The following is a 13252-nucleotide window of genomic DNA, read 5'->3' as shown; positions in this document are numbered from 1 at the left end:
GCTGATGGACCCTCCTTTAATCCTGACTCTCTCATTGACTTCTTGACAACGACTGATTTACTCCACAAACTCTGATGATACTTTTCGCACTCCCCTCAGCCCTTTCTGGTTCAGTCTCTTGCTGCCCTTTACCCTTTCACCATCCGCTGCCCCGCTGTTATCCGTAACCTGTTGCTCATCCATCTCCCTTTTGCCACCTGATGCCCTCGCTTCCTTCCTGCCCTGCAGCGCTGTATAGTCCTTGTGGCTTAGCGCTTCTTTTTGATTATAATAATAATAATAATTTGATAATAATAATAATAATAACCTTTACCACATCCTGTCCTGCAGTGCTGTATGACCCTTGTGGGTTTAGTGCTTAATTTTCATTGTAATAATAATGGAGGATGCATAATGACTGCACTTAGCATATAAATTAGTCTCATCCCTTGTTTCCCATCTATTCTGTAATTGTCCTATTAATGAAAGTGCCTTAATGCCACTGAAGGGCTCTTGATTCAGGGAATTTGGAGCTACACTCCACTTTGAATTAGACCCAAATGCCTCCTATTCTTCATAACCCAAGTACTGTATAACCCCCATGGGTTTAACACTTCTCCATAAACATACTAATTGTACTATGTACAGGTATGTTTCTGCAATTAATTATAATATTCGTACTCCAGCAAATTATTAACCTAGATGATCATGTAAAATTTGCAATGGAAAATAATGTCAGTATTTATAAAGCAAACATTTTTACAAATGCAGGAAAAAACTGCTAAATATTTTATTAAATTTTAAATATGAAAATAAAACTAGTAGTAGATTTATCCAACAATACTATTTGCCTTCCTGAGTTCTAAGAGACCATTGACAATGTCCATTGGGAGATCTCGAACTCTGTAGAATTCTGATGCATCAGCAAATCTAAGTTTGGTTAAAGGATCAGTATATTTAGCCTGTAGGAGAAAGGAAAAATATAAAAAAATTAAAGTTCTGAACATTACCATTTAGAGTAACATTTTTTACTTCCCATATAAATCACAATAGTCATTTATATACATATGCACAGGTGACACCTCCCTCCCCGACACTTATGATATAACTTGTCCACAAAAGCTGCCATCAGTCAGCTCATTTTAAGTTATGTTAAGTTATGTTCTGGAAACTAAATACAAACTAAAATCACAATTTTTTTTTTTTTTTTTGGCAAAAAAAATAAAAGGGAATGGGGCATGCATAAGTGGGGAGTTCCAAGTCTGGAGCTGCCTGTACTGTACAGTCTATAACTCATTGTTTAATTACCAGTTTTCTAATCTGCCCATACATTTATCAGTCATTTCTTTCACAACTCCCTTCAAGGGAGGTTCCTTGATGCTGGTGAGGGGTTCTTGATCTAGGGAATTGGATCTGTGCTCCAGTTCCCTGAATTAAGCCTGAATACCTTCCACCCCGTCCCCCCACAGGCGCTGTATAATCTCTAAGGATTTAGTGCTCCCTCATGATTATATTATTATTATTTCACAACTAAAAGGGAAGGAATACGTATAGGTAACAGCCTATTACAAAACACAAAAAACCTGCACTTAGGAGAAAAGAAAGTAATGGCATTTCAGTTAGACTTGGTCCATTGACAAGTCAAACAAAAAGTAACGAGGACTTGTAAAATAAGTATTTACATTGAAGCATATAAGTGAATATGTACTTATCTAAGGGTAAGAAACTATTTATCACATATAGAAGAGAGATGATGATAGGTAAACAACATGGCAGGTCTTTCAAATTTATGGAATAGATAGCATGTTATTAAATGCTGTTGTATGAGAGTGAGACTCAGGTTAGGATATCTAGGAGAGAAAGGGATAATTTTCCAGTGAAAATAGGACTTAGATAGGTATGTGATAGGTAAACAACATGGCAGGTCTTTCAAATTTATGGAATAGATAGCATGTTATTAAATGCTGTTGTATGAGAGTGAGACTCAGGATATCTAGGAGAGAAAGGGATAATTTTCCAGTGAAAATAGGACTTAGATAGGTATGTGTGATGTCACTATGGTGGTTTAACATATTTACAACTGGGGATGTAAAAGCAGTAAATGCTGAAGTGATGAAGAAAAGTGTGGGATTGAATGATAAGGTAATTAACTTGATACAAAGTGGGAGTTGCCAAAATTGCCTCCTGCTGATTTTGCCAATGATATGTATACCCTTGCCGGTTAAATGCTTAGTTATGATTATAACAACAATAATGCCAATGATACAGGCTTTTGTGACCCTCCTCGATAACAACCCCACCCTTGACACCGACTGCCCTTTGACTTTTTGTCAGCAACAGCTTTATTACACAAATTTTGATTATACATATTTCCTTTACCACTCCTCACTACCCCACCTACCTCTACCTCTGTTATACTATTTACCCTCGCTGGTCTCGGAACAGGCATATTACACCTTTAGTACACACTACCCTGCAGCTCTACAACCCTTATGGGTTCAGCACTTGGTTTTGATTATAATATTAATAGGCTTTTGTGAGATTTAGAATAGAAGTTGCAAAGGTTGATAGATGAGTTTGGTATTGTATAAAAAAAAAAAAAACAGTAAGGTAATGAAGGAAAATCAATGAAAAATTGGACATCAGATTGGAAGGAAAGAGTATGGAGTAGGTGAATGTATTTACAGTATCCTCTTCTGTAAACTTAATCTGGAACTTTATACAGTATTTAGGATCTGTACATGTGTGAATGCCCAACAATAACCTACCCCTTATCCCCTTTTCTCTCAACCATTGTTCTCTTAATAATGAAATTGAGTAAAATATAAAATACATAAAACTGTACTTTATGTATGATTTGTAGTACATATACTGCTACACATTATACAGCATACTATCTATAATGTTATAATTCTTTTGACCATATATAGCTCTGCTATAAGCTGAGGGCTGCACTGCATAACCCTACTAATAATACCTCTCCCTCTTGCTACCCAATACCCCTGTATTCTTCCCTGCCCTGCAATGAACAGGTGGATGCTACTGCGTGGTCAGCGGTACATGATCTTCCGGTTTCCTATAGAGGTATTCCATTCAGGGATTATTTTACAATCATCTCTGCCTGTCTTCGTGGCCATTGGCAACAATGGTGGTCAGACATGTACCATAACAAACTGCACTCAATTAAACCGCTTTTAGGTTTGTGGCCATCTTCTTACCACCGCTGCCATACTCAGGTGACTGTGCTCTCCCATTTCTGCATCAGCCATACCTGCCTTACTCATGGGTATCTCATGGAATGGCACCCCATTCCTCTCTATGAGGTTTGTCAGGTCCTTATTTCAGTTCTTTGCCTTCTTGTGGATTGCCCGCTTTACCAACGAGTTCGCAAAATATACCTCCAACGCTGCCGCTGCCCTACTGCTTTTACCTTATCTTCCCTCCTTGCAGACAGCCCTGCCTTTGACTTACAATCACTTTTTGACTTTTTGTCAGCAACTGCTTTACTGTACGAACTTTGACACATAGCCCTTAACATACCTTCCAGCACTTTTCTGCCCTCACCTCTGATCCCATCTCCACCTAGCTGTTTATAGCCCCAGCTCTATTTTCTGCCCTGCAGGGGTGCATGACCCTTGTCGGTTTAGTATTTTCTTTGATTATAATAATAATTTGTTGGTTTAGTGCTTCTTTTGTAATAATTATATAGCTGAGGGATATAACTAGGAGTCACATTTCTGGGTTACAAAGGTGAATGTAAAGCCAATATTTTATGGCAATAAACAGCAACATGTGCCATTTAAGAAGCTCGAGACATGGGGGCTCTAAGATTAAAATCACTGCCAATTATTAAATGTGAACTGAAGTTAACTGTATAACATATGTTTCTGAGATTGTCACAGAATTATAAAACAGAAGTGAGTACAATTCAAATAATAAAACTGAACAAAATTGAGCTCCAGTATTACTTTTGAATCTGAAATGATCAGGTGGGTAAGCAAGGATAACTAATCAGATACAGTACTTACTGGTAGCCCTGAAACGTCAGAATATTTTTTAGCAGGCGTGAAGGCAGGAGGAGCATCTATACTGCTATCTGAAAGGTATATTTGGATTACATACAAGCCATGAACTAAAAGGAAAAATAATTTTACATATTTTAGTAATATTTTTTAAATCATTCCAGTTAACTTTCAATCTCTCTTCCCTCTCATTCCTACTTACAGGTCAAAACAAAATTAAAATGCAAAACCTATTCTAGCATTTAAAAAAAAAAAAATATACCGAGGTTAAAAATTATACATAAAACTAGTTCATTTGAATGTCTCTTATCATATCAAAGATGTTTATTCTACACTTTTTATTACAATAACCTGACTCTACTCTTAACTACAGTTTTATATACATGCAAAGCTTTATAAAAAAAAATTAACACAAAAATCCTACAGAATTTAAAATTTTCGGAGTTCTAGTAAGCTAAAGCCTGTTAAAAAAAAATCTTTAAAAGTGCATAGTATTAAAATGTACTTATCAAAATAAATATGGTTTGTATGCAAGCGTACGTGAGCATGTTAGATAGGAGTGAATGGAGACGAATGGTACTTGGGACCTGACGATCTGTTGGAGTGTGAGCAGGGTAATATTTAGTGAAGGGATTCAGGGAAACCGGTTATTTTCATATAGTCGGACTTGAGTCCTGGAAATGGGAAGTACAATGCCTGCACTTTAAAGGAGGGGTTTGGGATATTGGCAGTTTGGAGGGATATGTTGTGTATCTTTATATGTGTATGCTTCTAGACTGTTGTATTCTGAGCACCTCTGAAAAACAGTGATAATGTGCGAGTGTGGTGAAAGTGTTGAATGATGATGAAAGTATTTTCTTTTTGGGGATTTTCTTTCTTTTTTGGGTCACCCTGCCTCGGTGGGAGACGGCCGACTTGTTGAAAAAAAAAAAAAAATGTACGTATGTGGTGTACCTGCCTATTTGTGGCCATAAGAGTCGAGTCTCAGCCTCTGGCCCCACCTTTGCTAGCTGCTACAGGATTTGCACTCTCCTGGCTACCTGAACCCTGTCATACCTATTCCTAATTTTTTTGTGTATGCATGTGTGCACAAACAATTTATTCATTTAAAAAGTGTTCACAAACATTAAGCAATGGCTGACATTGGGCTAAAGCAAAGCTACTTATCATGGGTGATTTCAACCACAAAAAGACCCTTTTGGGTTTAGCATTTAATTTAATTACTTTATTACTCAAACATAAAGAAACAGCTTGGGAGAACTGGAACCCATTCAGAGGACCTGACATGTGGTGGGCTAAGTTGAAGGAGGTGATTAAACTTTTTTGAGTCAGCATGGTAAGGATGTAATGAGAGAGAGGAGAGAGGACAACTGAACAAGACTGAATCTAGCATTTACCAGAAGTGCATCTGACATAGATGAAATAGAATATGAGAGCCCCCTGGGAACTAGTGATCATACAGTCCCAATTATCAAGCACCACAGAGCTGTATGACCCTTTTGAGTTTAGTGCTTAGTTATGATTATAATAATAATAATAATCATCAAGCACCAATGGAACTAAAGTTAGAGGGATAAATGACGGGTGGAGGGAGTGAGAAATTATTGAGTGCAGTGCAGTGGGGCAGAGAATCATAAGGTTCTCTATCCCATGATGGAGTACCCAGCTGAAAATTGCCAGGAGGTAGAGAAGAACTTCCTACCCAGAAGATGTGGAAACATCAAAGATAAAGAGAGCTCTTGGTTTAACTAGAGATGCAGAGGAAAAAAATGACAGCATGGAAAAACTACAGAAATCAAAAGACAGATAAGTACGAAGAAGTGAGAAGATTAACCAGAAACAAACAAGTTTGGGTGAGGAGATATGCTGAGTGATAATTTGAAAATGACAGTAGCAGCAAAGGCCAAGTCTAAGCCAAAATTACTTCACAACTACATTAAAAAAAAAAATAAAAATTAAATACCAGGTAATTCTACTTTATTCTCTCTATTTCTTCCTCTAAGATTGTAATTAATTAACATTGGGGCACAGTAGTAAGTGCTACAACCACCGCAAATTATATGATGAGTATATTAACCCTTTCAGGGTCCAAGGCCCAAATCTGGAGTCACGCACCAGTGTCCAAGAATTTAAAAAAAAAAAATTTGTTATTTTTTCTTATGAAATCGTAGAGAATCTTTTTGTGAAGGTAATAAAACAAAAAGTACGAAATTTGGTGGAAAATTGACGAAATTATGCTCTCGCGAATTTTGATGTGTCAGCGATATTTACGAATCGGCGATTTTGCCGACTTTGACTCCCATTTTAGGCCAATTACATTATTCCAAACAACCAAATTCTTAGCTATTTCACTAGTATTACTTCTATTCTATCGACTGAGCACAAGAAATCGCCAAGTCAACTGTTTCAACTACAAAATAAAGTGATCGGAAATTGTTAATTTGGCCAATTTAACACAAAGTTCAAAATATTCCAGTTTCAAAATAGGGTCCAGAATGAACAATGTAGGCATTCCTTGCACTAAACTAACATTTCCTCTGTTAATTAGTTATGTTTTGAGGCTTTACAAATAAATTCCATTTTGATTTTTTATTCACATAATGAATTTTTATTCACACCAAAAAATAGAAGATTTACTGTTATGCAATACTGTAATAATTGTATAAATATCATCACCATATTTGTGAATGTATATTAGACCCACCAGCTGATGTGTATTAGACGTGTGAGGTCGTTTGTTTACTCTTGAATATCGGCAAAAATTTAACATTTCCGCTACTTTGAGCTCAGTTTCAAGCCATTTCCATAGCTAAAACCAATGAAAATCATCTCTATTTCTGTAATATGTCTTCCATTCTATCAAATGAGACCAAGAAATCGCAAATACAACTATAAAAAACATACGAAAATACACTGCAAAGTTGCTGTTTTAATCGAAAAATCATGATTTCATTTTTTTTTCTCTCATTATACACAGTGCGCTGCAGGATCTGTTTTATGTGGTGCACACATACCACATAGATGTATTCTCTCATATCTAGGCCCAAATGTACCACTCACAGTTTATCAGAGTGAGCTGAGCTCATGGCGTAGATCTACGGTTTGGACCCTGAACGTAAAGCCGTAGATCTACGGGACGGACCCTAAAAGGGTTAATGAAGCTGGGACACCACAAGCTTCATTCTGCTCCTGTAGCTAGAAACAGGTTATTACAAATGGGTCATTACACATATATAAATAATCATACATAAAACATCAGAGCATATGATGAAAAACTGAACAGATGATAAAAACTAGAATTCTTTCTTAAATCCTATGAGTAAACACCTATGGTGTTTACACGTATAGGTAAACACCTATGGTGTTTATTTATACATGTAGCTTACAAAGGTCCAGCAATAGCATAACAGGTCAAATCATTTGTAGGTGGCCCCTTCAGTAAATGCCTGAAGTTAGTGACTAAGAATGTAGAAAGTTCAGTAATTTCACTGTACTGCATATAGAAGAGCATAAATTAATTAAAAAAAAAAGCAAAGCTAGTTCAGTCTCTACAAAGGAAATGTAAATGAGTAAAACCAACTTACAATGAACACAATCATGTGGCCAGGTGTATGTCCTTTCTAGGGAAATGATCTGCTTGAGATTTCTCCATCCCCTTTTTTTGCTGCTACGGAAGGCAGTGTGCTAGATTAAAAAGTGAAGAATTTTCATTATTTTTTTTTATTAACACACTGGCCATTTCCCACCAAGGCAGGGTGGTCCAAAAAAGAAAAACTTTCATCATCATTCACTCCATCACTGTCTAGCCAGAGGCACACTTACACCAATTACAAAACTGCAACATTAAAACCCCTCCTTCAGAGTGCAGGCACTGTACTTCCCACCTCCAGGACTCAAGTCTAGTGAGCTTGTTTCCCTGAATCCCTTCATAAATGTTACCTTGCTCACACTCCTATAGAAGAATATGCACTGTAAAAAAGAATGCCAGTCACAATACCGTGGCCACAGCAATTCACAAATAACTTATACCTAGAGGAAACTTTAGATGATGTTTCAGTCCATCCTGAATCATCATGATAATGGTCCAGGATGAAGTTTCCTCTCCTAAGTATGGGTTATTTGTGAATACACAGTACCTTGTTATTCCTACCAGAGGGATGACAAGCAAGTGTAGGATAAAAGCCCACCCTGGACCAAAACCATTATCCTAACCCAATATAACTGAAGGGCATGTATCCAAGTTTGCACCTTAACTAAGTGGCTTTTGTCCTGACCCTGGCACAAGTAATGCATCATAATACCATATAATACCAACAGTCATCTGATGAACTTTCCTTAAGCAAAACTAGTTAAATGAGAAACAGACTTTGGGGTCAGCTTTGATCATCATCAACAGAGTTCAACAAAATTCTCTCACTCACCATCTCTAAAGTTTTTACAAAACTGATCATACATAAAGCTGATAATGCAATCACTTAGTTTTATTTGTTGCCTGAGCATCTATATTACTGCGCAACCTCATGCTCATTCTGTGAGCAGAAGCATAAGACAAACAGGATTACAGGTCACAATGGGTTTCTCATATCCCACTGGGCATAGTTACATCTTTACAGATATTACAGCCATTTCATATATTACAATTACTTTACATGGTTACACAATATAATATGGAGATCCAATCTCAAAAAATTTAGGGACCTTATTACCGCTGAAAATAACACTGGTCACTGGCTCAGTTGACAATGTTCTCAGCTCACAATGAGGATAAAACATTGGGAATGTTTCCTTAAACCGTCTGTCCCTCTTCAACTAGCAGTAAGTATGCACCTGGGTGTCAGTTGACTGTTGTGGGTCATACCTTGGGGGAGATTAAGGGCTCCAATGGAAATAAGAAAGACTATCTCGGATGGTGCACAGACAGTTATTGTGAGAGGCTAACCCTCTGGGTTAAAATTCTGAACAAAATCATAGCCTATCTTACTTTATCTTATCAAGTTTCAGTTTCATCAAATACCAGTCCTTACTCAACTCTGCAATCTTGACCTCTAGTAAGCAAGAATATTTATGTACAGTTGCACTAATTTAGGTGATTACAATTATCATACATGGTAACATATATGTAAATTATCAAGGCAATCCCCAAAAAAACATAAAACAAAGTAACATTTCTATTGGGGTCTATTCTACATTTCACCTCTTCTGCTATATAATGCCATTCATATCTTGTCTAAACTGATTGATAAAGTCCTGGCAGACGAAGATAAGATTTTGTTTAGATTTTTAACCCTGGAGGACTAGCCACCCAGCATAACCCTAGAAAGTCACCGCATCATTGAGGACTGTCTTGTCATTTCTATTAAGGTCCTTAAATCTTGTTCCCCCAGGATGTGACCCAAAACAGTTGACTAACACTCAGGTAATACCTAATTACTTGCTAGGTGAACAAGACAGCAAGTTTAAGGAAATACGCCCAATGTTTCTACCCTTGCCGGCGATCGAACCATGGACACCCAGCATGTGAGGGGAGAGCGTTGCCTACCAGGCCACAGGATACCCATAACCTACAGTGCCTTTATCACTAAGAAAATTTTCTACTGGCACCAGAAACTATGATAAAATAACCTAGGCAATGCTTATATGCTAATACAGTAATGATTATACAAGGTGTCACGTAGCTCGATTGCTAGCGCACTCAGCTCACACACTGAGGTCTGGGATTGAATCTCTGGTATGGTTGGAAAACATTAGGATGTGTTTCCATAAAACATCTACTGTCCATGTTCACCCATCAGTCTGTCTTCAAGCAGGCACTGGACATACACCTAAAGTCAGTACCTGACCAGTCAGGCTGTGGTTCGTATGTTGGGTTGTGTGCAGCCAACAGTAACAGCCTGGTTGATCAGACCCTGATCCACCATGAGGCCTGGTCGCAGACCGGGCCACAGGGGCATTGACCCCTGAAACCCTCTCCAGGTAAGTAAGTTTATTCAGGTATACACAGCTACATTAATAATCATACATACATCATCAATGGAAATAAGTCACTCTGTCTGACTTTTTGGGTTATCCCAGGTTCTCTACACATATGCTCCCATGTATGATAATCTATGTAATTATTTGCGTATACCTAAATAAACTTACTTAATCATTATGTTATTATGATGAGCCTGGCTCAAGGCTGGGCTCTCGAAGCAGAAAAACTTTGAACTTATCAAACATTAGGATGTCTATATTTCATTGTTTTAAATAGTACATCATAATATAAATTGCTCCATTGTAATACCAAATTTCATTGTTTTAAATAGTACTAAACTGTGATACATCACATTGTAAATTGTTTTAAATTGTTATATTGTAATACTTTAATCTTTATTAACTAATTCAACAGTGTAATAAGCCTCTACTAGACATTAAAACCATGTAGTATTACCTGATAGAATATAAAATTCTCCTGTACTCACTGTAACTCATCTAATGACTATATGAACTATGTATTATTGCCTTCCTAATCTTAACTTAATCTTTAAGTTTGCCAGAAATGCTGTGCATACAAAGAGGCCATTGGCATGTACACCCAACTATTATATTCCTCTGTACAACCATGTAACTTATCAATTATTATTATTATAATCAAAGGGAAGCGCTAAACCTGTAGGATTATACAGCGCCTGGGGAATGGGTTTAATTCAGGGAACTGGAGAACAGATCCAATTCCCTAGATCAAGAGCATCAAGGAACCTTCCTTGGGTGTAACTTGTCAAAATAAACATCTTAATCTTAAAGGTAAAAGTATAATAAGTTTATTCATGTATACACAAATACAGTTACAGTAAATCATCATCATACAGTACTTCAGTCCATACCTGAAATTCTGGGTTTTTAAATACAGGAGCTTTTTTTTCCTCCTTTTCTTCTATTACCTCCTCAGTTACCATTGTTGTTGTTGTTAAGGGTTGTGGGCGCCACAGCCTCTGAGTCCCACCTCCCGGAGTCTGGGGAACCAATAGTGCCTCAAGATGACCAAAATTGGAAAGGAAACGGGAGTTTCCTTCGAGAATAGAGACGGGAATAAGATTCCCAATTAGATCAGTAAGTTTATTTAGGCATAGGTACACATAAGTACAATTATCATATATAGTGTAAATTACCTAGGATAACCCCCCAAAAAGTGACGCTAAACTGAGTTAGCAACAGGCTTCTTGCAGACCTTAGAAATCTGCAGAGCGAAAAGCAGAGTTGATTAATGGCGTCCTAGACCAGACCAGTTGTTCTACAGACTTCTATTGTTAGGTTCCTCCTCCTCCTCCTCTTCCTCTTCATCTTCCACTTCTAAGGAAGTGTGCCAGTCTTTACCTTGGATCGAACGTGATTGTCTCCCATTTTCCAAGATCTATGATCACAACAAGTTTACTGTTATTCTATAAAGATAATAATAATGATAATTGATGATGATGATATACAAGTTGAAGTTTTTCAAATAACGGGAAAGAATTGAAGGTATACAGGAAGGAAAAGGTACGGATAATAATGAGTAAGTACAAACTGGAACAGTTAGCTTCTTTAAGCACAGTTTAAGTCCAGTGGAATGTGTTACTGGGTTCATACCTCAGCTTGACCGTAAGATAAGTTTTTTTTTAACCCCGGAGAGTTAGCCACCCAGGATAACCCAAGAAAGTCAGTGCTTCATCGAGGACTGAGTGCTCATCGAGGACTGAGTGCTCATCGAGGACTGAGTGCATCATCGAGGACTGAGTGCTCATCGAGGACTGAGTGCTCATCGAGGACTGAGTGCATCATCGAGGACTGAGTGCGTCATCGAGGACTGAGTGCATCATCGAGGACTGAGTGCGTCATCGAGGACTGAGTGCGTCATCGAGGACTGAGTGCGTCATCGAGGACTGAGTGCATCATCGAGGACTGAGTGCGTCATCGAGGACTGAGTGCATCATCGAGGACTGAGTGCGTCATCGAGGACTGAGTGCATCATCGAGGGCTGAGTGCGTCATCGAGGACTGAGTGCATCATCGAGGACTGAGTGCGTCATCGAGGACTGAGTGCATCATCGAGGACTGAGTGCGTCATCGAGGACTGAGTGCATCATCGAGGACTGAGTGCGTCATCGAGGACTGAGTGCATCATCGAGGACTGAGTGCGTCATCGAGGGCTGAGTGCGTCATCGTCACAGAGTGACTTCTGTGCTCGCCTTAGTGTGATATAGACGTCTCACATCACTGATAAATTTTCCCTGCTTTCTTTTCATGGTACATTTGTTCTTAAGATCAACCCTCTGGGAAATTAGTTATAGCGTCATGCATCAGCTTCTTTTAGGACAAAGAATAGTCTGTTGTTATTGATTTAGATGAAAATGTGTGTGTGGGTATCTGGTCCCACCTTGGTTATGCCAGTGGGTACACTTGACCGTTTCTCTTTTCGAAGGAAATTTCGTTTTCCTTATAATTCTCGTCAATATTTGGGCAACATATTTTCCCCAGAATCCTGGGACGTAAGCCTCAACGGGGAAGTCATTGACATAAAATGCAGTGTGTGAGCAGACAGGTTTAGCTCAGTTCAGCCGCCTCTGAGCGACTAGTTTATTGTACATTCCGGACTTATCCTGTGAGAGGTACTCATAAAACAGGAGTACAGAGGTCACAATGGATCTTTGTTACACCCCACTGACTAGTGTAACGTCACTGAAAAGGAATACTAGTCATTTCGTATTTTACAATTACTTCAAATAGTTGTTGTACATAGTACAGTTAGGAATACAGTCTAAATATATGTATATATATATATATATATATATATATATATATATATATATATATATATATATATATATATATATATACAGGAAAGTGGGTGCAGGAGGGAAGAGGAGCGATTGGTGGAATGATGATGTAAAAAGAGTAGTAAGGGAGAAAAAGTTAGCATATGAGAAGTTTTTACAAAGTAGAAGTGATGCAAGGAGGGAAGAGTATATGGAGAAAAAGAGAGAAGTTAAGAGAGTGGTGAAGCAATGTAAAAAGAGAGCAAATGAGAGAGTGGGTGAGATGTTATCAACAAATTTTGTTGAAAATAAGAAAAAGTTTTGGAGTGAGATTAACAAGTTAAGAAAGCCTAGAGAACAAATGGATTTGTCAGTTAAAAATAGGAGAGGAGAGTTATTAAATGGAGAGTTAGACGTATTGGGAAGATGGAGGGAATATTTTGAGGAATTGTTAAATGTTGATGAAGATAGGGAAGCTGTG

At 37.9% G+C, this 13252-nt stretch overlaps 1 protein-coding gene across 1 annotated transcript; it reads right to left on the bottom strand.

Moving 5' to 3' along the window:
* Positions 1–755: 755 nt before the first annotated feature.
* LOC128695593 (INO80 complex subunit C) lies at positions 756–11009 on the bottom strand. Its single transcript, XM_053786304.2, has 4 exons — positions 10865–11009; positions 7586–7685; positions 4008–4075; positions 756–941 (listed from the first exon to the last, which is right to left on the bottom strand). Exons 1-4 carry the CDS (start codon positions 10934–10936, stop codon positions 810–812), a joined length of 372 nt encoding a protein of 123 aa, XP_053642279.1. The 5' UTR covers positions 10937–11009; the 3' UTR covers positions 756–809.
* Positions 11010–13252: the final 2243 nt, after the last annotated feature.

Source organism: Cherax quadricarinatus, chromosome 42 (assembly GCF_038502225.1).
Source record: "Cherax quadricarinatus isolate ZL_2023a chromosome 42, ASM3850222v1, whole genome shotgun sequence".
Classification (NCBI taxonomy): domain Eukaryota; kingdom Metazoa; phylum Arthropoda; class Malacostraca; order Decapoda; family Parastacidae; genus Cherax; species Cherax quadricarinatus.
This window is presented reverse-complemented; position numbering and strand designations above follow the sequence as displayed.

Bases quoted from the DNA above. Each gene is read 5' to 3' on its own strand.
- LOC128695593 (XM_053786304.2), bottom strand. From the start codon at position 10,936: ATGGTAACTGAGGAGGTAATAGAAGAAAAGGAGGAAAAAAAAGCTCCT. The intron at 7,686-10,864 runs GTATGGACTGAA...TTTTTAATCTAG, and splicing joins TTAAAAACCCAGAATTTCAG to CACACTGCCTTCCGTAGCAG. The intron at 942-4,007 runs GTAAGTACTGTA...TTTCTCCTACAG, and splicing joins CTGACGTTTCAGGGCTACCA to GCTAAATATACTGATCCTTT.